At 47.7% G+C, this 27,871-nt stretch overlaps 1 protein-coding gene across 3 annotated transcripts; it reads right to left on the bottom strand.

Moving 5' to 3' along the window:
• Positions 1–27,871, bottom strand: LOC122923146. Of its 3 annotated transcripts, none has more exons than XM_044273871.1 (5): positions 27,827–27,871; positions 27,159–27,703; positions 25,203–25,281; positions 20,822–20,929; positions 1–622 (listed from the first exon to the last, which is right to left on the bottom strand). In XM_044273871.1, exons 2-5 carry the CDS (start codon positions 27,652–27,654, stop codon positions 178–180), a joined length of 1,128 nt encoding a protein of 375 aa, XP_044129806.1. In that variant the 5' UTR covers positions 27,655–27,703; positions 27,827–27,871; the 3' UTR covers positions 1–177. The 3 variants fall into 3 exon arrangements, with proteins under 3 accessions (XP_044129806.1, XP_044129808.1, XP_044129807.1); XM_044273873.1 differs by having other exon boundaries at positions 27,441–27,703; XM_044273872.1 differs by lacking the exon at positions 27,827–27,871 and having other exon boundaries at positions 27,159–27,758.

The raw sequence follows: 27,871 nt of genomic DNA, 5'->3' as shown, positions 1-27,871 counted from the left end.
AACTGTAAAACATTTATATTACAGTACAACAAAAAATACACCCCTTTAAAAATAAAATATGGAGCATAATCAAACTGTAAGGTTTTAACACGTTTTACCAGAACTGTAACTTATAAGAAACATTTGCAACATATGATTTATAATATGGAACATTGTAGAAAGGCCCAACTTCAAATCTTAGTTCTCTTTTATGATACCACTTTTTATTTCCCCCATCTTCAGTTTCTCCAGTTGCTCTCTAAAACTTCCAGCGTGCACTGGATACTTGCTAGTTGGTCTGGCATCATGCCCCATGGGTTCAAATGTAGATGATGTCATATGGACAGAGTTGCTTGAAGTTTCTGTGTTTTGCAGTAAGATTTTCTTTCCTGTATTCCTAACTTCGAGCTTAAATCTTTTGATTTCAGGATTTGCAATTTCTTCCTGGCTCGAATCCAATACAAAGCTGTATGTCTTACGTGCTTTCTGGCCTATTTTAAGCGCAGTCTCCTCTTCTCGGTTGCTGGGCAGATATTTATTAGGCCTCTTTGATTTGCGACCAGAATTTGGTAGTTTTCTATTCTTTTTGCTCCGATCTTTACATATGGATGTTTTCTGTGCCTCTTTACATAAGCGAATATTTCTGAACAAAACATAACATTCTGATATTAACATCACCGTCATACTCATAGGTAATAGAGATAATAAAGCATTTGCTACACATGTCCACCATTTGACTTGCTTGGTATTTTAAAGGCTAAATGGAATGGAATCCAGCACAAATGCCGGCTTGTTGGCAGGACAAAAAATTGTTGCATGCCAACCAAAAGCAGGCAGTTATGCCATAAAGCGGCCGGATCACATTACATCCAGCGGTAAAGTAGAGATTCCAGCAACATCAATTCCTGTGAGATCGTAAATGAGCTGTAACAATCAGCAATGCGTGCTGTCGAGTCACATTATTGACCACTTCCTATGTCAGCAGTGCATAGATCAGGAAGGAAGTCACGTGTTGTGAGCTGGCTTCTTCGGTATATAAGGTGAGTGATGGGCTGTCTATACAGACATCCCTTGTTGCTGGGGAGTTATCAGAGTTGCAAAAACATATGATCATTGGCTTTCGGGCCAAGGGTGGCAGAATTTCTATAACTTTGCCGTTTGTAAACTGTTCATGTGATGCTGTGGTTAAACTGTATTGCGAGTGGACAAATGGCACCATTGAGAATAAGCGACATAAAAACTGCAGCGCAACACGTGCCATTGATGTGAGAGGTAAACGTAGGCTACGAAGGTGAGCGAGGGTGGACTGACACACTAGTGGAGCAGCTCATCTCCAAAATGAACCAGGCGGCTACCAGACGTGTGTGTGAAACAGTTCAGGGCTCCATACGCAGTAGGGTTCACTGAGCTGCCAGGCTCATTTATCCATCTAATCTCTACTCTGCCCTGTGCCAGGCATTGCACTGATTGCCCATACAATGTAGGATTCAATTTAAGCTGCTCATTCTCACCCATAAAGCTCTCCACAGTGTTGCAACAGCCAACATCGCTTCCCTCATCTGTCTACCATCTTACCCCTGCACCAGTTAGAAATTAGGTTAGGCACTTCCTAAAAACACATTTTGTTAGGTTTTTGCATCCCCTGATCTAACTCTTCTCCATACACCGCCTCTCGTCCTCCCCAACTTCAGAATCATTCCTCTGAACCATCAGTATCCACCACACCCCATGCGATCTCACCTCAGATATCAGCTGGTGACTGGCTTCCCTATTGTGTTAAGATGGCCGGACCATTGTACAAAACAAGCACTTTTACCTTTTGTCTCACCCCTACCTCCTCATAGATTGTAAGCTCTTTTACGAGCATGGCCCTCATTCTTCCTGTGTTTAAATTGTTAACCTGTTATTTATGACTCTGTTTGTACTCAAAACCCTTTATTGTAAAGCACTTTGGAATATGTTGGCGCTATATAAAAATTATAATTAATTATTATTAGTGGGAAAAGACAAGCTTTATGATCTGCGGAATGTTTTGTGGCACTCTCTAGGCCCATTCATCCATGTGGAAGGCACTCTCAACCGATTTGGGTATCAATCCATCCATGCAGATCACATACACCCATACATGCTGATTGTCTTCCTTGGGGAGGATAGCATCTTCCAGGAAGACAATTGAACATGTCACACAGATAGAAACATCTAACAATGGCTTGAGAAAGGGTCTATGGATGAGATGAAACGTTGGATGACTAAAGTATTTTTCCTTCCACTCATTTCTTATGAGCGTGCTGCCATTTTTCTTCTTATATTGTCCTGGATTTGATGCCAAATCCATCGGTGTGCAACGCCATATTTTTATTTGGCCTGCTGTGCTGCCATAAGTTTGGGCAACCTTGTTAATCGTCATGATTTTCCTGTATAAATCGTTGGTTGTTACGATAAAAAAAATGTCAGTTAAATATATCATATAGGAGACACACACAGTGATATTTGAGAAGTGAAATGAAGTCTATTGGATTTACAGAAGGTGTGCTATAATTGTTTAAACAAAATTAGGCAGGTGCATAAATTTGGGCACTGTTGTCATTTTATTGAACCTTTAGAACTAATTATTGGAACTCAAATTGGCTTGGTAAGCTCAGTGACCCCTGACCTACATACAAAGGTGAATCCAATTATGAGAAAGAGTATTTAAGGGGGTCAATTGTATGTTTCCCTCCTCTTTTAATTTTCTCTAAAGAGTAGCAACATGGGGGTCTCTACACAACTCTCAAATGACCTGAAGACAAAGATTGTTCACCATCATGGTTTAGGGGAAGGATACAGAAAGCTGTCTCCGAGATTTCCGCTGTCTGTTTCCACAGTTAGGAACATATTGAGGAAATGGAAGACCACAGGCTCAGTTCAAGTTAAGGCTCGAAGTGGCAGACCAAGCAAAATCTCGGATAGACAGAAGCGACGAATGATGAGAACAGTCAGAGTCAACCCACAGACCAGCACCACAGACCTACAACATCATCTTGCTGCAGATGGAGTCACTGTGCATCGTTCAACCATTCGGCGCACTTTACACAAGGAGATGCTGTATGCGAGAGTGATGCAGAGGAAGCCCACAGCACAAAAAGTGCCGCTTGAGGTGGGCTAAAGCACATTTGGACAAGCCAGCTTCATTTTGCAATAAGGTGCTGTGGACTGATGAAATTAAAATTTAGTTATTTGGCCATAACAAGGGGCATTATGCATGGAGGAAAAAGAACACAGCATTCCAAGAAAAACACCTGCTACCTACAGTAAAAACGAGATTTTTGTATAACTTACCAGTAAAATCTCTTTCTCGCTCTTTCCTTGGGGGACACAGAAGACCTTGGGTATAGCTCATCTCCATAGGAGGCGTGACACTAAGTGAAAACTGTTAAGCCCCTCCTCCACAGCTATACCCTCAGCCTGGAGAGAGAGACTGCCAGTTGCGTGTCCAAGCAGTGAGAAAAGGCAAAGTCCAACAAGGAACCAACAAGCCAACTACCCAACGGGTAACAAAAACTTGGAAAACGTACAGAGAAAAAACAATGAATGGGTGGGTGCTGTGTCCCCCAAGGAAAGAGCGAGAAAGAGATTTTACTGGTAAGTTATACAAAAATCTCGTTTTCTCGCCCAGTTTCCTTGGGGGACACAGAAGACCTTGGGACGTTCAAAAGCAGTCCAAAAGGGGGAGGGACCACAGCACCAAGGTGAAGCACCCGAAAGGCATCAATGAACCGCCGCCTGTAAACCCAGGCGGGGTAAGGCAGCATCTGCCAAAGTCAGAGTATGCACCCTGTAGAACTCAGTAAGGCGTGCAAGGCAGACCTGTGGCCGCCGTGCCCAAATGCACGGCCGAAGCCCAATGCCTCCGGCCCAGGAGGCACCGACCGCTCTGGTGAAAGGAACGGTGACACCAAAGACAGAATCCTGCCCTTGGTGCGGTAACCTCAGCAATAGCCAATCTGATCAAGCGGAGGAAAACCACCCTGGAGTCTGTCAACCCTATGCACAGCCCTCCTGGAAACCCAAGAGGCCGAACGACTGCAAGAGTCGGAGATCTCCAAGTAAAAACGGCAAGGCCCAAACAACGTCCAAATAGGTGAGGTGTTGAAGCGAAAGGCAAACACCACCTTCAGAAGGAAGGAAGGAAGGAAGAAACGGGATGCAGAACAGCCCTGTCCTGGAAAAGACAAAGCTCGTAACAAAAAAAGGGGCCATTCCGGCACCCGTCAGAGACACGACTGATACGGAACACAACCGTACAGGACAGAAGGGGTAGAGAGAACTCCTGTAACGGCTCCAAGGACAAGATTGGAGCGCCGAGAGTACAGTACAGAGGAACCAAAGAGCCACTCCGAGGAAGAAGGTCTGGACATGCCCCGAGGGCCGGGGAACGCTGGAAGAGGAAGGACAGCGCCGACACTTGACACTTCAAGCAAAGGAGTCCCAGTCCCAGGTCCAGGCCGGACTGGAGAAAGACAGAACCATGGGGGGGAGAAGGGCAGAGTGGGGAATGCCCAGCTACCCACCGACACCCAGACAAAAAAACCCTAAGTCCAACGACAGATCCTGGACGAAACACAGCCAGGAGCGAACAGTAGCGAGCCCGCTGGAGTCACCTGGGCAAGCGGATAAAAACCCAATGTGACCAGGCGCAGACCAGTAACACGGGCAGAAGGGTCGGCAAAAACTGGTCCCGTCGGCCTCCGAGCAACGTTGTCCCGTATCCACCCGGAGTGGGGGAGCAGAAGGACAGACGGAAGGGAACCGAAGGGTCCGCCCAGCATCCGCCAGATGCCAGGACAAGACAGGACAATCTGGACCGAAGGGCAGTCCCCCCAAGTTACCAAGAAGGTAAGTCTACAGCAGGACCATAGCCTAGAATGGAAAACGCAATCTGCACCCAGCGGGAGGACAGAACGCGGTAGACCCAGCAAGAGGCACACAGCAAATACAGCCAGTGTGAACAAGGGAGACAGTACGAGACCAAAGGAACACCGGAACCATCCACATGAACAACCATGCTCCCCCCAGAGGGGAGGACAGTGAAGGAACAGCCTCTGAAGCCTGGCCGGGCAGAAGCCACATCGGCGTGATCTGTACCGAACGGGGAGCCAAACAGAGCCGGCGAGACAAGGTAGTCGAGACAGAGGCCGGCATCACACCCCCCAACCGAAAGGAGGAGTGGGCAGCAGGGAAGTCATAGGACAGCCCAAAAGCAGAACCCTGCTACACTGTGAGACGCCAGGTTCACCGCCTCGCAGAAGGCAAATACCCTGAAGAACCCAAGGTGGAAGTCCTCCGGACCTGGGTAATAGAGCATCCAAGAGAAGTTGGGTGATCTACCCGAGAAGAGTGGCCCGAACCTGGTAGCAGATCAGACCGAAGCGTAGAGGGCGCCAAGAGGAAGGACTCATACCACACTGCATCCGAAGAGGAGGAAATGGTAATAGGCGAAGGAACCATAGTCCCGCCAGAGCCAACGAAGAATCCGAGGGGCGCTGCAGACAACAGCACGCATCTAGGAACCACGAACACTTCCCGGGAGGAAGGGCCAACGAAATGAATGAGTACCACCCAGCTCGGTGCAGTAGAGAGCACAGAGCCCTCCGGGTCAGGTGGACAGAACGATCTCTGTAGAGACGAGTGCAAGGCTTGCGGCAAGTAACCCAAGAGAACAAAGGGATGTCGCAGGAAGGAGGGGAAGCATACGTACGAGCAGCCCCGTAAGCAGTGAGAAGGCCAACCCACCTACGGGAGGAGAAGGCAGAAACGGCCCAAACAACGCACAAGAACGGCCGCTCCCTGCAAAAAAGACACTCAGAGAAGAGGGCCAGCCACAGAGTGCCCCAGCATCTATGGAAGTGCAAAGTGCAACCTGAAAGGGAGTTATGCATAAGCCTAGCATGGCACGCGATGGAACGTAAGCAGTCCGCCCCGAAAGAGGGGAAATGTACCTGGCAAACTGCAGTCGGCAAGAGTGCAAAGGCCCACCCCAAAAGGGGGTGACGCCTAAGGCCGTACCTACTCCAGAGACATAGGACATACCATACAATCCTGCAGGAGCGCAGGAGGTCCACCTAGTGAAAGGGGGACATGCACAGGGTTATCCTAGCATTAAGAGAGCGTGCAATAATTCCCCCAACACCGAACTTTGTGAGAGTGCAACCACTCCGCCAATGAAGGGGACATGTACAAGTCCAGCACAGCACGTACAAGGACAGCCGTGAATCTCATGAGCGTGCAAAGGTCCGCCCATGGAATGAGGGGTGGTCACACACAAGGCCAGCACCGAATCCAATGGGAGTGCAAGCGTTCCACCCATGTACGGCGCTGGTGCGATGTGTAAACATGACGCCCGCTTGCACGTGCAGCGGGCGTCATGCACATGGCCAGCATCTCATCCAGGGAGAGTGAGAGCACCCTGCCATGTACGGGAGTCATGCACATAACCAGCAACGTACTGGCGAGAGACAAACACAGTCAGTGAGAATGTGTGTATGTCGCCTGAGGAAGGGAGGCATGCCCATGGCCGGCAGCGAATGCGAATCCAGTGAGAGTGCGTACACCGCCCACGGAAGAGGGGCCATGCACATGGCTGACAGCGGATCCAGCGAGAGTGCAAGCACCCCGCCATGGAAGGGGTTCATGCACATGGCCAGCAACGCACCGGCGAGAGAACAACCACAGACAGAGGGAGTGTATGCATGCCGCCTGAGGGAAGGAGGCGTGCCCAAGGCCGGCAGCGAATCCAATGAGAGTGCAGCATACCACCTATGGAAGGGGGTCATGCCTATGGCCAGCCGCAAATCCAGTGAAAGTGCAGCGTTCCGCCTATGGAAGCGTGTCGTGCACCTGGCCAGTACCGCATCCGGTGAGAGTGCAGATTTCCGCCTAATAAAAGGGGGACATGCACATGATCGGCAACAAATCCAGTGAGAGTATAGCGTTCCGCCAATGGAAGGGGGTCACGCACATGGTCGACCGCGAATCCAGCGAGAGTGCTGCGTTCCGCCAATGGAAGGGGGACGTGCACATGGCCAGTACCGTATCCGGTGAGGGTGCAGTATTCCGCCTATGGAAGTTGGTCACGCACACGGCCGGCAGCGAATCCAGTGAGAGTGCTGCGTTCCGCCTATGGAAGGGGGACGTGCACATGGCCAGCACCGTATCCGGTGAGAGTGCAGTATTCCGCCTATGGAAGGGGGTCACGCACACGGCTGGCAGCGAATCCAGTGAGAGTGCAGCGTTCCGCCTATGGAAGGGGGACGTGCACATGGCCAGCACCGTATCCGGTGAGAGTGCAGTATTCCGCCTATGGAAGGGGGTCACGCACACGGCTGGCAGCGAATCCAGTGAGAGTGCAGCGTTCCGCCTATGGAAGGGGGTCGTGCACATGGCCAGCACCGCGCCTAAGAAGGTCATACACAGGGCCAGCCCGCAGCCAGGGAGAGTGCAGTATCCCGCCTGGGAGGGGGGGGGTCATGCCCATGGCAGGCACCATACCTGGAGAGGGTGACGAATGCTGCCTACAGAACTGACCGCATGCACTTGGCCCGCGCTGCATCCCGGGAGAGGGCAAGAAACCGCCTAAAAGGGGAAATGCACCTGGCAGCGACGCAGGCTGGGAGCGCGAAACCATGCTGCCTATGGAAGGGGGGCATGCAGACAGGCAGCACTACTGCGATGAGGCTGCAGCGTCCTGCGCAGCCCACAAGAATCTGTTAGACATCTGTTTATTCATTATTATTTCATATTTTTTTTTTTTTTTTTTTATTTTTTTTTATTTTATTTAAAACAGCCTCTCTGAGGCTAAAGGGGAACCACCATATAGGGCACAGATTCTCTTGATGCAAGAGAAAAAAGGGGTGGCCAACCATACAGGCCCATTGGGAGCCGGCCTGCACCCAAAGGGTTAACAGGGAGCCGGCCTGGGGGCCGGCGCTGCGATCCACTGGGGGCGGAGGAAGCCCCAGGCGGGAAGAATTCGCGCCTGGAGAAGTACCCGCCCCCTCCAACAAAGGCCAGACTTTCGCGGCCTAGTAGGCCGTAAAGCCGGGGCCTAAATTTGTGCGGCGCCCGGCCGACCGGGGCCGCATAGTATTATATACCGCCGGGACTGAGGCGGAGCGGCGCATTAAACCGGCCGCGGGAGCCCACCCCGCAGGCCGGAAGAGTCGGGCCCAAATGGAGTGCCGGAATTGCGGCCCCGCAGGCCCGATGGCGGCCCAGCAGGTCATTGCGGCGCCCGGCCGCACCGGAATGTCCATGCCGGCCGGAGGCGAGGTCTGTCAGGAGCGGGCCCCAGGCCCTGAGCAACGCTCCGGTAAGGAGATGGGGGGACCCCGAGATCGGGTGCCCGCGTAGTATCATATACCGGCGGGACATCAAAAGATAAAGGGGGACAGCAGCTGCATGTCCTATGGGGCCAGGAGGGGGAGGGGGGGAGCAGGGAGCAGATTGCCGCCCTGCGGCACCCCAGGGGCCAGCCTAGATCCAGCAGTGGAAGGGTTAAGGTTTGTCCAGGGATTCGAACTCATGACCTCTGCCATCAGAGGCAAGGCATTCACCATCACAGCTATGAAAGCTGTTCAGAGAGGCACAGTATGGGCCATGGGGGGGGGGGGGGTTAGGCCCGCAGGAGACCGGGTGGTGGTGGTGGTGGAAAGGGGGGGGTCGTAGGGCTGGAGAAGCCAATCTCTCACCATAGCCGTCTTCACCCTCGGTCCATTCCAGCAGGGTCGCCCCTTCAGCTACTGGCACCGTAGTGGCAGGACGCTGGAAGAGGGGCTTGGCGTGCGGGCGACCCTTGCGCTGGCGGGATACAGGGGAGCTGGGCTGCCCTGGTCCACCTTGCCTTCTGTGGGGGAGGCAGCAGTGCGGATGACCGGCACTGGCGCAGCTCGACCCCGGGAGAAACAGAGAGGTCTAGTGCGACTCTGTTGTCCCTGATGATCTGGAACAAAAAGAAAAGAAAAAAGTAAAAATCAAAATTTAAACAAGGAGAATCAGCCCTGCAGTAGCAGGGAGTGTCTTGCCTCCTTGGACACTAAGCAAAAACTGGCAGTCTCTCTCTCCAGGCTGAGGGTATAGCTGTGGAGGAGGGGCTTAACAGTTTTCACTTAGTGTCACGCCTCCTATGGAGATGAGCTATACCCAAGGTCTTCTGTGTCCCCCAAGGAAACTGGGCGAGAAATATGGTGGTGGTTCCATCATGCTGTGGGGCTGTGTGGCCAGTGCAGGGACTGGGAATCTTGTCAAAGTTGAGGGACGCATGGATTACACTCAGTATCAGCAGATTCTGGAGACCAATGTCCAGGAATCAGTGACAAAGCTGAAGCTGGATCTTTCAACAAGACAACGACCCTAAACACTGCTCAAAATCCACTAAGGCATTTATGCAGAGGAACAAGTACAACGTTCTGGAATGACCATCTCAGTCCCCAGACCTGAATATAATTGAAAATTTGTGGTGTGACTTAAAGAGAGCTGTCCATGCTCGGAAGCCATCAAACCTGAATGAACTAAAGATGTTTTGTAAAGAGAAATGGTCCAAAATACCTTCAACCAGAATCCAGACTCTCATTGGAACCTACAGGAAGCGTTTAGAGGGTGTAATTTCTGCAAAAGGAGGATCTACTAAATATAGATTTCATTTCTTTTTTGTGGTGCCCAAATTTATGCACCTGCCTAATTTTGTTTAAACAATTATAGCACACTTTCTGTAAATCCAATAAACTTCATTTCACTTGTCAAATATCACTGTGTTGTGTCTCCTATATGATATATTTAACTGACTTTTTATCGTAACAACCAACGATTTATACAGGAAAATCATGACGATTAACAAGGTTGCCCAAACTTTTGCATCCCACTCAGGGCTCCAGATGGCGACCAAAATGGTCGCCAATGCGACTTAGAATTTACAAATGGCGACAAGACTTTTTAGTCTTGTCGCCATTTGCGACTAGACCCTCCGCGGCAGCTCTGCAGTAGAACAGCGGCGGGCACAGGAGCTGATAGTTCTCTGCCCAGCCGCCGATGTTCTTCTCAGTCTCAGTCAGCTCGGTCACAGCACACAACAGCAGAGACGCCGGCAGCAGGGAGGGGAGGGGCTGGGAGGAGTGTAATCTGATCCTAGAGTGGAAGCTGCTTCTGCCAGCCCCTCCCCTCCCCGCCCACCAACCAATCAGAGCTGAGGCAAGGCAAGGCGAGCACTAGCAGCTCTGAGTCACTGACAAGTACAGGGAGAAAGAATCGAATGAGTCACAGGTGAAAAGAACTAAAGATCCGACTTCACTAGTGACTCATTCGATTCTTAGACTCCCTGTACAGTGTGCCCCCCCAACACCCCAGTATAAGAAACATTGGTGGCACAGTGTGCCCCCCCCCAACACCCCAGTATAAGAAACAATGGTGGCACAGTGTGCCCCCCCAACACCCCAGTATAAGAAACGGTGGCACAGTGTGCACCCCCCCCCCCAACACCCCAGTATAAGAAACATTGGTGGCACAGTGTGCCCCCCCAACACCCCAGTATAAGAAACATTGGTGGCACAGCAGGAAGTGCCAATGAGGGTTAAAAAATAATTTTAAAAAATTAACTCACCTCCTCCAGTTGATCGCGTAGCTGCCGGTCTCCTGTTCTTTCTTCAGGACCTGTGGTGATGTCACTGAGCTCATCACATGGTCCATTACCATGGTGATGAATCATGTGATGTATCATGTGATGAGCACAGTGATGTCACCACAGGTCCTTTGACATGTCCTGAAGAAAGAACAGGAGACGATCAATTGGAGGAGGTGAGTTAATTTTTTTTAAAAAAATGTTAACCCTCATTGGCACTGCCCACTGCGCCACCAATGTTCATTATATTGAGGGGGTGCACACTGCACCACCAATGTTTATTATATTGAGGGGGCACACTGCGCCACCAATGTTTATCAAACTGGGGTGTTGGGGGGGCGGCACTGCGCCACCAATGTTTATTAGGCTACTTTCACACTAGCGTTCGGCTGTCCGCTTGTGAGCTCCGTTTGAAGGGGCTCACAAGCGGACCCGAACACTTCCGTCCAGCCCCAATGCATTCTGAGTGGACGCGGATCCGCTCAGAATGCATCAGTCTGGCGGCGTTCAGCCTCCGCTCCGCTCAGCAGGCGGACACCTGAATGCTGCTTGCAGCGTTCGGGTGTCCGCCTGGCCGTGCGGAGGCGTGCGGATCCGTCCAGACTTACAATGTAAGTCAATGGGGACGGATCCGTTTGAAGATGACACAATATGGCTCAATTTTCAAACGGATCCGTCCCCCATTGACTTTCAATGTAAAAGTCTGGATGGATCCATTCAGGCTAATTTCACACTTAGACATTTTTTGACAATATAATGCAGACGGATCCGTTCTGAACGGAGCCTCCGCCTGCATTAATATGAGCGGATCCGTTCAGAACGGATCTGCTCTAACGCTAGTGTGAAAGTAGCCTTATATTGACCTTCTACTCTGCATTCTGTATTAAAGAATGCTATTATTTTCCCTTAGAACCATGTTATAAGGGAAAATAATACAGTGAATAGACTTTCATCCTAGCAACCATGAGTGAAAATCGCACCGCATTACTTTATGGTGACGAAAGGGAACCAAAATTTTGGTATCAAAACAACCCTATGCCAATCTGATCGGAGTAGCGTTGTCACGATACCAAAATTTTTATTCGGTTTCGATTTGGCGACCAAAAATTTGATTTGGCTCCTAAATTTTTCAGTTCAGGAGCCAATGGCTACCAGGTATTTTTTTTAGTCTGGAGCACTGCCACTGTGTATATATGTGTGTATATATATATATATATACATATATATATATATATATATATATATATATATACACATACACATACATACACATATATATATATACACACACACACACACACACAGCAGCTCATCCAGCACCAGGTTGATCAGCCTGCATGAGCCACAGGGATATACACTTTTGTTTACCTTTATACAAACTATTGGCTGGTTTATTTTAGAATTTTACACCAGATTTGTGGCACAATTATGTCTCAAAATGTTGCTCATCAGGCCACACCCTTATCTTGAAAGCATGTCCCTATTCTGGTATGCCACACCCTTTCACCAGGCTAGTAGCTGATAATTTCCATAAATCTAGATAGGCCAATTCCTGCCACATTTTTAGTAATTTACTCCAAAATCTAGGCTGCTCTCAAACTAGGCTAATATGTTGTGTTGAGCACCACAGCTTTCTATAAAGTAATTCATTGGAAACCCCTGGAATTTCTTGTCATTTGGTTCAATTCTAGGTCTCACTATGCAAGCTAAATATTATGTGACAACAGGACAAAACAATAGATATTCCTACTGACTATTATATCTAAGAGCACAAAGACATGCATTTCTAGCATTTGTAACTGCATTTATTACAAGCATATTTTTTAGTAGTGGTGCTGTTAAAAGCACCAATGAAACAGATTAAGACACTAGAGCTGCTTAAAAATATTTGCATAAAGTAAGCCAACCAAGTGGTGGCATAAGAAAAAGTGTCTGTTTGGCAAGATGCACATATATTATAACGTGTGAGCCATTCTGATAAATTAGGTACATCTTCTGCCTGCCTGGTCTAGTTTTTAAAGGGAACCTGTCACCCCTACTATGCTTCCCTTGCTGAGGGCAGCATAGTATAGTGACAGACCTACTGAATTTAGCAGGCTATTATTTCTGTGCTAGAATTCAGTACTTTTATACTACAGATAGGGCGATCCTGGCGGCACAGGCATGCACTGTGAGAGATATTAGTCCAAAGAGACTTGTGGCCCCGCCTTCACCCAAACCCTTCCCATGACTGTCAGGTTTCTTTTATATGCAGAACATGCAAGAAACCTGCCTGTCATACGCAGGAAGTGGGGGAGGGCAGGGCCACGAGGCTCATTGGACTCATCTCTCTTGCAGCACACAACAGTGCTGCGAGGTTCAGCTTGTCAGTACTTTAAAAGTACAAAATATTAATCCAGTGACGGCCTGCTAAATTCAGCAGGTCTGTCACTATACTATGCTGCCCTTCAGGCAGTGTTTAGTATTTTCTTCTTATGAAACATCTTTTATAAAAGAAAGTTCCCATAAAGATATTTCATCCATCTACCGGTTTCCATTAACATGTATAACAACTGTAACGGCCTAAATGGAGTAAACTGCAAAGGGTGGATTTCTTACTGTAAAGTAATTTTCTCGTTGGATGTATTGGAGGACACAGCATCATGGGTATATGCCCAGCTACCACTAGAAAAAAAAAAATTTTGCCCCGCCTAGGTGGGCTATACCCTCTGCACAAACACTGGTCTAACCAGTTGGTAATAAAACAGCAGGAAAGAAACTATACACGACCAAGAACCAACATGGCCGGAATCCGGAAAAGAACCAAGAAGGACAACCAGCCTCGGAAGATCAGGAAACCGGCAGAAGAAAAAACATGGGCGGGATCTATGTTCCCCATCCATCCAATCAGAAAAGGATTTTACGGTAAGTGAATGGCACTATGGCATGTCCCAAAGGAGTCCCTGAGGGTGGGAAGAAATAGCCATGCATAAAACCTAATGCACCGACTCCTGCAGAACCTTGCGACCCAAACTGACGTAGACAAATGCCAAAGAATGAATTTTGTAGAATCTGGAAAAGCCCAAGCAGAATCCCAGGTGGCAGCCTTGCAGACCTGGTAAGCAGAAGCTTGATGCCATACAGCCTAGGAGGCCCTGACCATGAGAGTAGAGTGAGAGGTTACTGGGAAAGGAGAGGTTCGATTCTTAGCCACATAGGCTTCCGTGATGGCTGACAAAATCCAACAGGAGATGGACATCTTAGAGGCTGGCAAGCTTTTGTGTGGGCCCTCAGGGACGACAAAGAGGGAGTCTGAGCCACGTAAAAACGTAGTTGACGCCAGATAAAATCTGATTGCATGGAAAACATCAGAACAGAAGTAAGGCAATACGATCTGGAGGCTGGTTTTAAAGTCAGTATAAAACTGAGTCTGCTTATACAGCACCTACCAGTAACCATTAGGTTCCAGGAGAAGTATAAAGTGGGCTCAGCATGCATGTGAGTACTTGCATCCCTGGATCCGATGAAAGCTGTAATGGCACCGGACGGGGTTAAAAGCAGAGTGTGCTTGGCATGCATGCATGCTGTACCCGCGCTCCCTGGACTTTATGTGGCTGTCATGGCCCATAAAAGGTAGGAACTAGTGTTAGGGACCACTCATGAAGGCAACCTTGACGCGGTGAGTGGCTTATTACGCTTTGGCCAAAATGTACACCAATGCCTTATTCAACATCCAGCATAAAGGCAGGGCAGAGTGCTGGTTGCAGTGTGCGATTGCATTTTGTGTTTTTACATTTATATCTTTATTTCGCCATAGCAATCTGCACCTGCTAGGGGTTGTGCGGGCTGAAATTTTCCATATTTTTCTCTTTGTAGTACGTATTGGAGGCGTGGCGATCTCCAAGCATTCAAGCACACCTGTCCAGTTAATCTACCCCCTGGAGGCTGGTTTTAAAGTCAGTATAAAACTGAGTCTGCTTATACAGCACCTACCAGTAACCATTAGGTTCCAGGAGAAGTATAAAGTGGGCTCAGCATGCATGTGAGTACTTGCATCCCTGGATCCGATGAAAGCTGTAATGGCACCGGACGGGGTTAAAAGCAGAGTGTGCTTGGCATGCATGCTGTACCCGCGCTCCCTGGACTTTATGTGGCTGTCATGGCCCATAAAAGGTAGGAACTAGTGTTAGGGACCACTCATGAAGGCAACCTTGACGCGGTGAGTGGCTTATTACGCTTTGGCCAAAATGTACACCAATGCCTTATTCAACATCCAGCATAAAGGCAGGGCAGAGTGCTGGTTGCAGTGTGCGATTGCATTTTGTGTTTTTACATTACGATCTCATTAATTGGAAAGGAAGAGACCACCTAAGGAAGAAAAGAGGGAATAGAACGAAGAACAACCTTCTCCTGGTGAATAACAAAAAAAGAAGACTTACAAGTGAGTGCCGCAAGCTCAGAAACCCTGCGAATGGATGCAACATCCACGAGGTAAGACAACCTTAAAGAAGACTAAGAGAAAATAAACCTCCTTTATAGGCTCAAAAGAAGAATATCTACTACAAAAGGGAGAAGACTGAAGGGCATCCAGAACCAGATTCAGATCCCATTTTTCCACAGGAGCGCGGAAAGGAGGAATGCAATCGGCCACACCCAGCAGAAAAGTCTTAACCTGAGGGCGAAAAGACCTCTGGAACAGAATGGACAAGGTGACTTGGCCTTTGAGAGAGGCCAGACCCTTCTCAAAGCCGGTTTGAAAAAGGAAAGAAAAAAAAAAGAGAGTGGAAATCATTGGATTCATACCAGTCAAAATAAGTCTTCCAAGTCCAACAGTAAAGCCCAAGCATGGTTTGCACGATACCCTCAGTGAGAAACCTTAAGACGGCAGCTTCAACAGCCACGTGGATAAAAAAAGCCATGGTAAACTGTCCCATAGTGGTTGCCCCTGGTGGTTAATGTAAACCAGCACTGTGGAGACACAGAATCTGGACAGGACGACCCCGTAGGAGAGGCGTCCAATGGCATCTTAGCTTTATAAGGTTGAACTGTAGAGAACTCATCTGCTGACCACAGATCCTGGACTGTGAGCGAACTGAAGAGCCCCCCTCCCCCCCCCCAACCAACAAGACTGGCATCTGTAGAAAACACTTGCCAGAGAAGGGGAAGAAAGGCTCAGCCAGCAAAGAAGGTCCTAGCAGATTCGACAAGGGAGGAGATGGGGACCTGTTGCATTGGGAAAGAAAAGACAGTTGTAGGGAAAAGTTGTGGAATTGGGCATAAGGAATTGCTTCGAAAGAGGCAATCATCTGGCCTAGGATTCTTATGCACACCAGGATGGACAGGGAGGGACTGCGGAGGCGAGAGACCCCTAACTGGAGAGCTACAATTTTGTCCTGCGGAAGGAATACCCTTCCGAAGTGGATGTCAAAATCATGCCCAGGAATTCCATTCTCTGGCTGGTGGCAAGAGAGGACTTGCGGGGATTCACAATCTACCCGAATGTAGATAGTAAGTCCATAATTATGTGGAGACTAGTAAGGTTGTCCTCCTTGGACAATGCCTTCACCAGGACATCGTCCAGGTAGGTAATCACCATGAGCCCCTTTGTGTGAAGGAGTGCAATGAGGGGAGCCATGACCTTCTTGAAGACCCTCAGGTTGTTGGCTAGCCCAAAAGGTATAGCACCACAAGTTTGAAATTATAAGAACCAACCTCAAAAGCAATGGAAAGTGTATGGAGGCATCCTGGATATCGATGGATGACAGATCTGGAAAAATCAACTTCCTTTATATCTAGGATAGGACAGAGAAAGCCGTCCTTCTTGAAGACTGTGAAGAGGATTGAGTATAACCCTTAAAAGCGTTCTGAGGCTGGAATGGGAACAATCACTTTTTGCAAATGAAGGGAATGAATGGGCTGAAAAAAAGGCCAGGTCTCCCAAAAGGAGAGCAGCCGACCCCCAACCCGAGGGAAGGACTTGAGTGTGGGAAGACCTTCATGCTGAAGGGGGCTTTGCAGGCAAGGGCTTGGAAGGCTTAAGGCAGGGCCGGGAAGCCTTTTTGTCCTGACGGGAAGAAGAGTCCTGAAAGGAGCAAAACTGTTCTGAACGTGCTGCCAAGGAGGTTAAGTGGAGGGGAAGGTTGTGATGCACTTGGGAACTGTTACCGCCAGTGGCTTTAGAGACAAGTTCTTACAGGTGCATATGAAAAAAGCTTTTCACCCAGGAAGGGGAGAGCCACAAGCGCCTTTTTAGATGCCACTTCTGCCACCCAGGAACAGAGCCACATCGCACGGCAGACTGCCATGGAACTGGCTGCTATCCGGCCTGGTCAGCGAGCAGACTCCAAGGAAACATCACATAGTTCCCGAGAAGCTTAGAAGCAAGGAGAGCTAGGTCTGCACGGTCTGAATAAGCAGGCAATGACCGAACAAGCTGTTTGGCCCAAACTATTCAGGCTTTAACAACCCAGGATGCGGCAAATGCATGGCGGATAGCCGAACCACTGGTCACAAAAGCAAACTTGGACAGGGAATCTATATTCTTCTCCAAGGGGTCTGAGAGGGAAGCAATATAAGCCAAGGGTGGAGTAGTAGTGTTGGCAAGACAAGTGACTTTCGTATCTACCTGAGGGACAAACCATTTTGAAATGGATTCCTCAAAAAATAGGTAAGAGAACTTTAGAAATTTAGAGGACTAAAACAGTCTCTCCGGATGACACCTCTCCTTAGCTAGGAGTGTGTCAAGATCCACATGGTTCTGAAAGATTAAGGTGGGGCACCTAGAGCAGAGGAAAGACACTGCGTTCGGAGTCGCGGAGGATGAGTCATCCTGAACGCGGAGAGTAGACTTGGGTGAATCAGGTTTGGACTGCCCTGTCCGAACCAGATTTGTTTGAAAACTTTGTTTAGAATATGCGCTCCGTACCTCAATAAAATGTATTGGGTCCACTGAGGACTTGTTCCTGCAACAAGTAATGCAAGACTTGCTTAGTCTTGTGCCTGTGACATTACAGTTCGGTTCTGTGCATAATTTACGGTTTCAAAATCCGAAGCCAGACTCGGATTTGTGCCTCAGTTTGGATTTTGAAACAGTAATTTATGGGAAGAACCAAACTGTAATGTGATATCACAGTCACGAGACTAAGCAAGTCCTGCATTACTTGTGGCGAGAAGAACAAGGCCTCAGCAGAGCCATTATATTTTATTGCGGTACGGAGCGCATAGTCTAAATGAAGTTTTTAAACGAGCCAGTTTCTGATAGAATAGTCCAAACCCGACTCGCTCAAGCTTAGTGGATAGTGTCCCTGACTTCCTTGAAAAAAGCAATTTTGGCGGGATAAACGAGAGACAAGGCGCTCATAGGGTAGTATTGTTTGGTAAAACGTTTTGGAGAGAGTGCTGTATCAGTAGTTGTACTCACCTTCTGGTGCTATGCTTATATAAGCACAGCACTTGCAAAGGCGGGAGGAATAGGGGTACAATCCGGATGAGGTGTGCTGCCGGTATCTTTCTCAATCCTAGGAGTTGCCAGTACTCCAAAGGAGTGATGTAGAATACTGTGAAAGGGCTGTGTACTGGCTTGTACACACTATGATACCTTTTGGCGCAAAACCACAATAGCAAATGTCGTCTTTTAAGAGATATTTATTTGTTCAGATGACAACGCGTTTCGGAGTGACAATACTCCTTTATCAAGTCTTTAGGACCGGGTATACACGGTTGGCAGGGCTGGTCCAGTTGCTCCAGCCGCGCTATACACAGACAGGACCCGGCACCAGCAACTGGACCAGCCCTGCCAACCGTGTATACCCGGTCCTAAAGACTTGATAAAGGAGTATTGTCACTCCGAAACGCGTTGTCATCTGAACAAATAAATATCTCTTAAAAGACGACATTTGCTATTGTGGTTTTGCGCCAAAAGGTATCATAGTGTGTACAAGCCAGTACACAGCCCTTTCACAGTATTCCTTGAAAAAAGTCCTGCATAGCCGAAAAAAGGCTTATACTCTGCTCAGTTCCAGAATCAGTCTGAGGTGTCCCCCAAGGCAGTGGAAATTACAATAGGAAAGGCGAAATTGCCAGCCATAGACCTGTCCTGGGAATGGTCCGAGGATGCAGAGGAGGAGCAGCTTACAGGACCTGGTTCCAGAAAAAAAGCACGCATTGTCGGCAGGGGACACCCTTGGGGGCTGGGGGGCGAAGCAGCTGCAAATTGGGCCGGCAAACGCTGTAAGGACTTCACTATAGATTGTTAGAGCCGGGAAGAAGCCCATTCAGGAGGGGCTGACACAGGAAGGGAGGGTACCCAGGGCATACTGAGGGAGTCTGGGAGCAAGGCACTGAGAACAGACAGGATCAGGCTGTCTGCATGGCAGTCTTTTATTACAGCGGTCGCATGTAAAATACGAAGCAACCCAAGGGAGCATGGGAGTCTTCCTTGTAGGGAGCCTGAAAGGAAAAAAAAGCCAGCCAAAGGCTGTCCTATGGGACTCAAGGGGCTGTGTCACCAAAGAGGTGCTGCAGGAAGGATGGAGCTGCGCAGAGGTGCTGGACCCAGGCCAAGCAATCACCAGGAGTGCAGAGAAAATAGAGGCCCAGGAGGCTTGAAAAAGGCAAAAAATTCTGCCTACTGATAAAAGCTCCGCTTTGAGAGAATTGGAAAGGAGGAAGACCTGGGGAGGTTCTGGGAAAAAGGGAGGCAGGGGAAAGGATGAAGCCTAGTCATGGAGAAAGTCGGGGCCTCGATCAGAAAGCTGGCAGGGAAAGTGGCACCGCCAGCGGGTAGGAACAGCAGGAGGTCACGGTAAAACAGGGGACCTCCAGAAGAAAAGTGACTAGATGGGGAGCCTCCCTGGGAGGGGGGAAAGTGGAGCAATAGGGGGTTTTGAGGCTCGGGTACAGACAAGGAAAAAGCAGCCAGGGACCAAATTAAAAAGGGGGCCGAAGAAGGTGACGTGATCTAAGACCTGGAGGAAACAAGGGAGGGAGAGATGGCTAGGAAAGGTGCTGGCTGAGAAAAAGGGGCAGGGAAGGACCTGGAGAGAGGATGAGCCATGGGGAACCTAACTTGGAACTAGGGAACACCCATGGCAGCATACTTACCATCCGGCATCTTCGGGCGCCGAAGGGTCACCCCTTCGACAAACTTGCACAGACATGGGATTGTCGGCATGCCACTGCGGAAGCAGTAATGAGGGACAGGGTGATCGACGAAGTACTGAAGTACGCGCCAGCAGGAGGTGCTACTAAAGGGGTCATCGACAATGAAGACCCTACTGCTGCAGGCCGAGACCTGCAGATGGAAGGAAGAATAAAATAAAGAACAAAAAATAAAGAACAAAAAATAAAGAACAAAAAATACTCCCCAAAAAATAAGCAATACCAGCAGAAAAAAAGAGCAGGTCATATCTACCTTGTATGGACACTAGACTGGTTAGTCTAGTGTCTGTGTAGAGGGTATAGACAACAGGGGGTATATAGCTAACATTTTTTTTTTTTCTAGTGTCAGCCTCCTAGTGGCAGCTGGGCAAATTCCCGTGGTGCTGTGTCCTCCAATACCATTCATGATATTCGTTTCTTCAATATCTGTTCACCCTGGACTAATGACCAGTGTACGAAATGCCAGGTATATATCAGATAATGCATATTTCAGCTCTAGCTGCATGCATTTTTTTGTTGCAGTGTAAAGGTGTTTTAGAAAATGATAATCACTACACCACCCTCAGGCTGCTGCCACATATTCAGGCTTTTTGATGCAGTCTTTGAAGTCAAAATCAGTAGTGGATGATAACAGGAGACAAAGTATTAGGGTACATTCACACGTCCATAGAATGGGTCCGCATCCGTTACGCAAATTGCGGAATGGGTGCGGACCTATTCATTCTCTATGGGGCAGGAATGGATGCGGACAGCACACCGGAGCACACCCCTGATCTTCATGTCCGCTGCTCCAGAAAAGAATAGAACATAGGGCAGTTCTATGGGGTTGCCGGATGGGTGTATGGACCGCAATACACTACGGACGTGTGAGTGGACGCTTAAGCGCAGATTCAACTTCTCCACTTTGTTTCAACCCACTTCTGATTTTGGCTTCAAAAGCTGCATTAAAAAAACCTGACCTTGCGGCAGCACCCTCAGAGTAGAGTACTGTGGATCATTTAGTCACAGGCATTAACATCTATAATGTAAAGCAATTATATGAAAGGATTTCCTTACCTCTTCAGAAATAAGTGACACCTGCAACATGTCCAATGTGGTCTAGCAGGTGGAGAACACCTTGATATCGGCAAGTCTCTAAGCCTCTTCAAAGCGCTTTCCAGGCTTCTAAAATATTTTTTTTTTTTTAAAGCAACAAACAGCTCTTTATCAGTCTTAGAACCTTTTTCATTCACATACCCATGTGCGGACTTTTTAATGCCACCATTTAATTTACCATAGCTTGTATTAGCAAACGGGAATTAAAGGGATTCTGTCACCAGGTTTCACCCCCTCCAGATAAAAATATAGTTATGTTCAGGGAGCTTTAACCATTCCTAATGTGGTCTTATAAATGTAATCTGTAGGCTCATTTTGCTACAAAATACGCTATTACTAACCTGTCATTCATAAAAATAAGGTGCCTAAGGGGATTTAAATGGATCCAAGCTGCCGCCCGCACACGCCGCCGTTCGTGCCCAGCTCCGCCTTTCCCGACCTCAGCGCCACCTCATAATCTTCTGTGACGCCTCCCACTCTCCCTCCCCCTGCTGTAACATTGCTGTGATGCCTCCCGCTCTCCCTCCCTCCCCCCTCCCCCTCCTGCTGTAACATTGCAATGTTACAGCAGGAGGAGGGAGGGAGAGCGGGAGGCGTCACAGCGATGTTACAGCAGGAGGAGGGGGGAGGCGTCACAGCGATCTTACAGCAGGAGGAGGGGGGAGGTGTCACAGCGATCTAACAGCAGGAGGAGGGGGGAGGCGTCACAGCGATCTAACAGCAGGAGGAGGGGGGAGGCGTCACAGCGATCTTACAGCAGGAGGGGGGGAGGCGTCACAGCGATCTTACAGCAGGAGGAGGGGGAGGGAGGGAGAGCGGGAGGCGTCACAGAAGATTATGAGGCGGAGCTGGGCACGAACGGCGGCGGGTGCGGGCAGCAGCTTGGAGCCATTTACATCCCCTTGGGCACCTTATTTTTATTAACACAATTCGGTGTTTTTGGGGTCTTGTGTTTACGTGCGCTAAAAATGACATGAAATAAGCATTTTGCAGGCAGAATTACTCCAATACTAAATGTATACAGTTTCTTTTTTTTTTTGTATTGCCATATTCTGACAATCTTTTTTGCAGATATGGGAGTGCTCATTATTGCGGGTCATTATTTTGGGGAGGCAGCTGACAAAAAAACAGCAAATCGACTATTTGTATTTCTTTGTTACAATAAATATTGTTATATCTAAGGGTACTTTCACACTTGCGTTGCTTGATTCCGGCAGGCAGTTCCGTTGCCTGAACTGACTGCCTGATCAGGCAAACTGTATGCAAACGGATGTCATTTTTTCTGACTGATCAGGCATTTTTCAGACTGATCAGGATCCTGATCAGTCAGAAAAATGCCTGATCAGTCAGAAAAATGCATTGCAATACCGGATCCGTTTTTCCGGTGTCATCAGGCAAAACGGATCCGTTTTTTTTTTTTTTTTTTTTCATTTTTAAAGGTCTGCGCATGCGCAGACCGGAAGGACGGATCCGGCATTCCGGTATTTTGAATGCCGGATCCGGCACTAATACATTCCTATGGAAAAAAATGCCGGATCCGGCATTCAGGCAAGTCTTCAGTTTTTTTCGCCGGAGATAAAACCGTAGAATACTACGGTTTTCTCTTTTGCCTGATCAGTCAAAACGACTGAACTGAAGACATCCTGATGCAAACTGAACGGATTACTCTCCATTCAGAATGCATGGGGATATGCCTGATCAGTTATTTTCCGGTATAGAGCCCCTGTAACGGAACCCTATGCCGGAAAAGAAAAACGCAAGTGTGAAAGTACCCTTATAGTTTTTGCACACAATACCTTTTCTTTATAAGCTACTTTTATATGCAAAATTGGGAAAGGGGATTATTAGAATGTATTATTATAATATATATATAATTTTATATTTATTTTAGTGTACTTTTAAGTCCCCTTAAGGCACATGTGATCTACTATTGCAGTCTATGGGATTTTCAGAGGCCTTCACAATGCCCCAAGCTGTCATAGCCACCGATCGGAAGAAAGAGGGAGCCCTCTGTCTAACCCCACAGACGCTGGAGTCGCTATTGAAAGTGACATCTGCGGGGTTAAATGATCAAGATCGAAGGGAAAATGTAAAGAGGTTGTTTAAGACAGACAAACCATGAAAGGAGTGATCTAATAATAGACACTCCCTTTCTACATGTCATACTGTATATGCCATAGTCAGACCCATGCTGAAAATAGGGAAAATAACAGCCAAAATGCCAGATAATTTTAGATAACTCGCTGCTGCTCTGCAAATCCATCAAATGCCATAACCTGCGGACAGTCAGTATGCAGGGCCGCCATCATGGGGGTAAAGCAGATACCCCAGTAGTGAGCCCGGACCCAGGGGGGGCCCGGCCGGTCCCAAGCCATTTTTTTTATTTATTTTTTGTGTGTCAGTGTGTTAACTTTAAATCAGCGCTCATATCTTTACTATCTTACACTGACTCAGCTCCGGTAACAGGCAGTGCGGGCGGCGCCCACTCACTGACGTCACGCGCCTGCTCCTCCCACTAGGCGGCGCTGGCGCGTGACGTCAGTGAGTGAGTGTTGCCGCCTGCACTGCCTGTTACTGGAGGGAGCTGAATGTAAGGTAGTAAAGAGATGAGTGCCGATTTAAATTTACTCTCTGCAGGAAACCGATTATAGTTTACAAATGTATACTACTGTGTGAGGCGGGGAGGGGGATCTATGGATGGCGGCACTGTTATAGGGAGGGGGGTCCGTGGATGACACTTATGGGGGCTCTAAACTGTGGATGGCATTGTTATGGGGGGGGGTCTGTGGATGACACTGTTATGGAGGGGGATCTGTGGATAATACATAGCATAAGATGCTATATACGGTATGTGTCATCCACAGATCCCACATCCCACTCCATAACAGTGCCATCCACAGATCCCCCTCCATAACAGTGCCATCCACAGATCCCCCTCCATAACAGTGTCATCCACAGATCCCCCTCCATAACAGTGCCATCCACAGATCCCCCTCCATAACAGTGCCATCCACAGATCCCCCTCCATAACAGTGCCATCCACAGATCCCCCTCCATAACAGTGTCATCCACAGATCCCCCTCCATAACAGTGCCATCCACAGATCCCCCTCCATAACAGTGCCATCCACAGATCCCCCTCCATAACAGTGCCATCCACAGATCCCCCTCCATAACAGTGCCATCCACAGATCCCCCTCCATAACAGTGCCATCCACAGATCCCCCTCCATAACAGTGCCATCCACAGATCCCCCTCCATAACAGTGTCATCCACAGATCCCCCTCCATAACAGTGTGTCATCCACAGATCCACCATAACAGTGTGTCATCCACAGATCCACCATAACAGTGTGTCATCCACAGATCCCCCCCCTAACAGTGCCATCCACAGATCCCCCCCCCTAACAGTGCCATCCACAGATCCCCCCCCCTAACAGTGCCATCCACAGATCCCCCAACAGTGCGTCATCCACAGATCCCCCCTAACAGTGCGTCATCCACAGATCCCCCCTAACAGTGCGTCATCCACAGATCCCCCCTAACAGTGCGTCATCCACAGATCCCCCCTAACAGTGCGTCATCCACAGATCCCCCATAACAGTGCGTCATCCACAGATCCCCCATAACAGTGTCATCCACAGAACGCTGTTATGGAGGGGGATCTGTGGATGACACTGTTATGGAGGGGGATCTGTGGATGACACATAGCATAAGATGCTATATACGATATGTATCATCCACAGATCCCCCTCCATAACAGTGCCATCCACAGATCCCCCTCTATAACAGTGCCATCCACAGATCCCCCTCCATAACAGTGCCATCCACAGATCCCCCATAACAGTGCCATCCACAGATCCCCCATAACACTGCCATCCACAGATCCCCCATAACAGTGCCATCCACAGATCCCCCATAACAGTGCCATCCACAGATCCCCCCATAACAGTGACTGGAGCAGACCTGCTGATACACACCTAGGCCACCACCAGTCAAGGTAAAAACTTACAGTTGTCAATAATGTAATGTAGTGTAGGGGGTCATGTAATGTTTTGAGGCCAAAATGGCACAGATGACCACCAAGAAAATCTAGAATATCTAAAATTAGCTGGTCATGTTGCATGAAACAATCATTAAATAGGTGGCTGACAAAAAGGGGCGGGTTAAAGGGTGTGGTTAATGGGCTGAGTCAAGGGGGGTGGCAAAATTAGCTTTCACCTAGGGGGATGGGGGCCCAGGACTTGAGCTGTGTTAGGGGCCCCAACATTTCTGATGGCAGCCCTGTCAGTATGTACAATTATAAATAACTAACTTTTACAAAGATGTTTTGTTGTATTTCACCTTTTTGACGTTTTCCTGGATCCTCTTGCTGAAGTTTGATTCACAAATATCCAAGATTTACCATACCAGGGTCCTGGATCTAAAATACACAAACGTTAGGAAGTTTCAGCATGTCATGATACAGTGAGTATACATAAGATACTTGTGGCGGAAATTTGTTTAAAGGGGTTTCCTGGAACTTATATACTTATGGTCTACTCTCGTGATAGGTCAGGGGTCTGACTCCTCGCACGCTCACTGGTCAGCTGCTGGGGAGGTGCTGCCGCTTCTTCCTCAACTTATGACTTCACGTGCTTCTGTCACATAAGCCTGATGCAGATTAATTTCATACAAGTGAATGGGATTGAGCTGTAATACCAAGCACAGCCATTATACAGTGCTGTGCTGTGTATACTATAAATAGGGTGCAGCACTCCTTAGGGTGCTTCAGCACCATCAAACAGCTCAACAGCAGGGTGCTGGGAGTCATACCCTTCACCGATCCTAAGATTTAATTCTCGCAAAATCAAGTTTAAGCTTCCATCTAAAACTTTATTTTGTGATGCACCATTTTTCACAGAATGAAGAAAACCTTCTGATAGTTTAGCAGCCATAACTTCTGAGTTATGGGGTGACCAAAATAACCTTTGCATTTCTTTTTCATAATAAAGCCAGAGTTTTTGAAATACCAAAGCAAATCTTTTTTGTTAAATAGGGACAAATTGTACAAAGAATTTACTGGATTTTTTCTACTAGTTGGGCTCAACACAAGATTTAAAAAGGCTACAGTGCATTTTGGATTCTAGTGGCCTATTTTTCTATAGCTGGCTCTATGGCACCGTACTGTCAGCACAAAATGTTGTACGACGCCATTATTTCAGAAACTCCTTCAAAGTGACATTTTTTATGTTGACCCACTAAGGTCTATATCTTGGGAAAATGTGTACATTTTAAGTTTTTTTTAGCCTTTATTTATTTTTTTAAGTATGAAAAAAAACTTTGTATGTTACACACACTATTGCTAGAACTAATAAGTATATTTATTGTATTTTTTATTTATTTATTTTTTACTCAAAAGTGATCACATGCCAGTAGACTATTTAACTGGTCTTTGGGATCTTCACCAGAGGTCGTTGTGAGATCATAGTGCAATGCAACGCTTTTATATACCGGGTTACTGTTAACAGCCTACCGCAACGACATTCATAGTTGTGTGGCGGTAGGCAAGTGGTTAACGACTATGTCCACCTACAAAACCAATTTCCTTTCATCGATGCACCTCCATGGTATCCAAACAAATCACTGGAAATTTTGGCACCATAGATGACAATTCATTATACAAATTTAAGCATACAATCCTCAGGGCTTGTTCACTATTGAGTTGCAGGCTCCCTTAGGGACCTCAGTTGTACAGTCCATAAAAATTATTGGACAAAAAAGTCCTGCATGTAGAACTATTTTGCCTGGTAAAATAACTCATGGACGCATGGGACTCGTCTGGTGTCGTTCATTTTGGTAATGTGTCGGCATTATCATTATTTTTGTTGTTCTGCTCCTTATTGCTTTAGTCAAAGCAACAATACGTTGTTTGGCACATACCACAGAAAATTTTCAGTTACAGCAATATATACAACAAATTTGCCACATGTGAACATATTCTAAGGCTCCATTCAGATGTCCGTAGTGCATTGCGGATCCGCAATACACCCGGCCGGTATCCTCATAGAAATGCCTATTCTTGTCCGCAATTGTGGACAAGAATAGGACTTGCTCTATTTTCTCGAGGCCGCGCTCCAGAAATGCGGATGCAGAGAGCACATAGTGTGCTCTCCGCATCTCTTCTGGCCCCATAGAGAATGAATGGGTCCGCACCGGTTCCGGATAATTGCAGAACGGATGCGGACCCATTCTACGGACGTCTGAATTGAGCTTTAAAGTGAAATGATAATTGCAGAGCTAGACTGGCCTCAGACGAACCTGTAGAGTGTCGATCTTTGATGATTGCAGGTCCTTTCCTTGTTCTCAGTTTTTTGTAAAAAGTTTTACATTCTTCACACAAACGCTGGACATCCCTACTATTGGACTCACCAGACTGATAGCCATCAGTTGCCTCGTAAGCGTACTGGGAAAAAGAGCAGTCAGACCCATGGTCCTCCTGACAGACAGACTCATCAGCTATCACAGTGACACCCTTCAGTTCAGAAAATTCACAGCTACTTTCTTGATGCAGCTCTTCTTGTACAGACAAAATCTCCTCACCTTGACAAACAGTTGTGTGCTGTTCACTCTTGGTGGATTTCATCATCATCACATTTTTCAGACTACGCATTTTCCTATCAAAGTGCTCACTGCTTACTTGTCTAATTTTTGATAATATACTGCTCGATGCCACATTATTTGTCTTGAATGTCTGGTATCCTCTAGGTTTGTAATGTCGTTCATATTCATTGCTCACATACCCTAATGATGGCATTAGACTGTCATTTGACTGAACGTAGTGTTTCTTTACCAGTGACCGATACCTATAAAGGGGAAAAAGCAAAAAATAATAATAATAAAAAAAAAGAAGTTACTTTCCTGTACAGATGCATTCACATATGTATTTGACAATTCTCATTCTCGTTCATTGGGGACACAGCAAAGACCTTAGGTATAATCTGCGGCCACTAAGTAAAAAGCGTTATCTCCTC

This window comes from Bufo gargarizans, unplaced genomic scaffold (assembly GCF_014858855.1).
Source record: "Bufo gargarizans isolate SCDJY-AF-19 unplaced genomic scaffold, ASM1485885v1 original_scaffold_1260_pilon, whole genome shotgun sequence".
Classification (NCBI taxonomy): Eukaryota; Metazoa; Chordata; class Amphibia; order Anura; family Bufonidae; genus Bufo; species Bufo gargarizans.
The sequence above is the reverse complement of the archived record's forward strand: the minus strand, read 5'-3'. Positions and strand labels throughout refer to the sequence as shown.

Bases quoted from the DNA above. Each gene is read 5' to 3' on its own strand.
- LOC122923146 (XM_044273871.1), bottom strand. From the start codon at position 27,654: ATGCCATCATTAGGGTATGTGAGCAATGAATATGAACGACATTACAAA. The intron at 25,282-27,158 runs GTTCGTCTGAGG...TGTGTATTTTAG, and splicing joins CAAAGATCGACACTCTACAG to ATCCAGGACCCTGGTATGGT. The intron at 20,930-25,202 runs GTGAAATACAAC...AAAATATTTTAG, and splicing joins TCCAGGAAAACGTCAAAAAG to AAGCCTGGAAAGCGCTTTGA.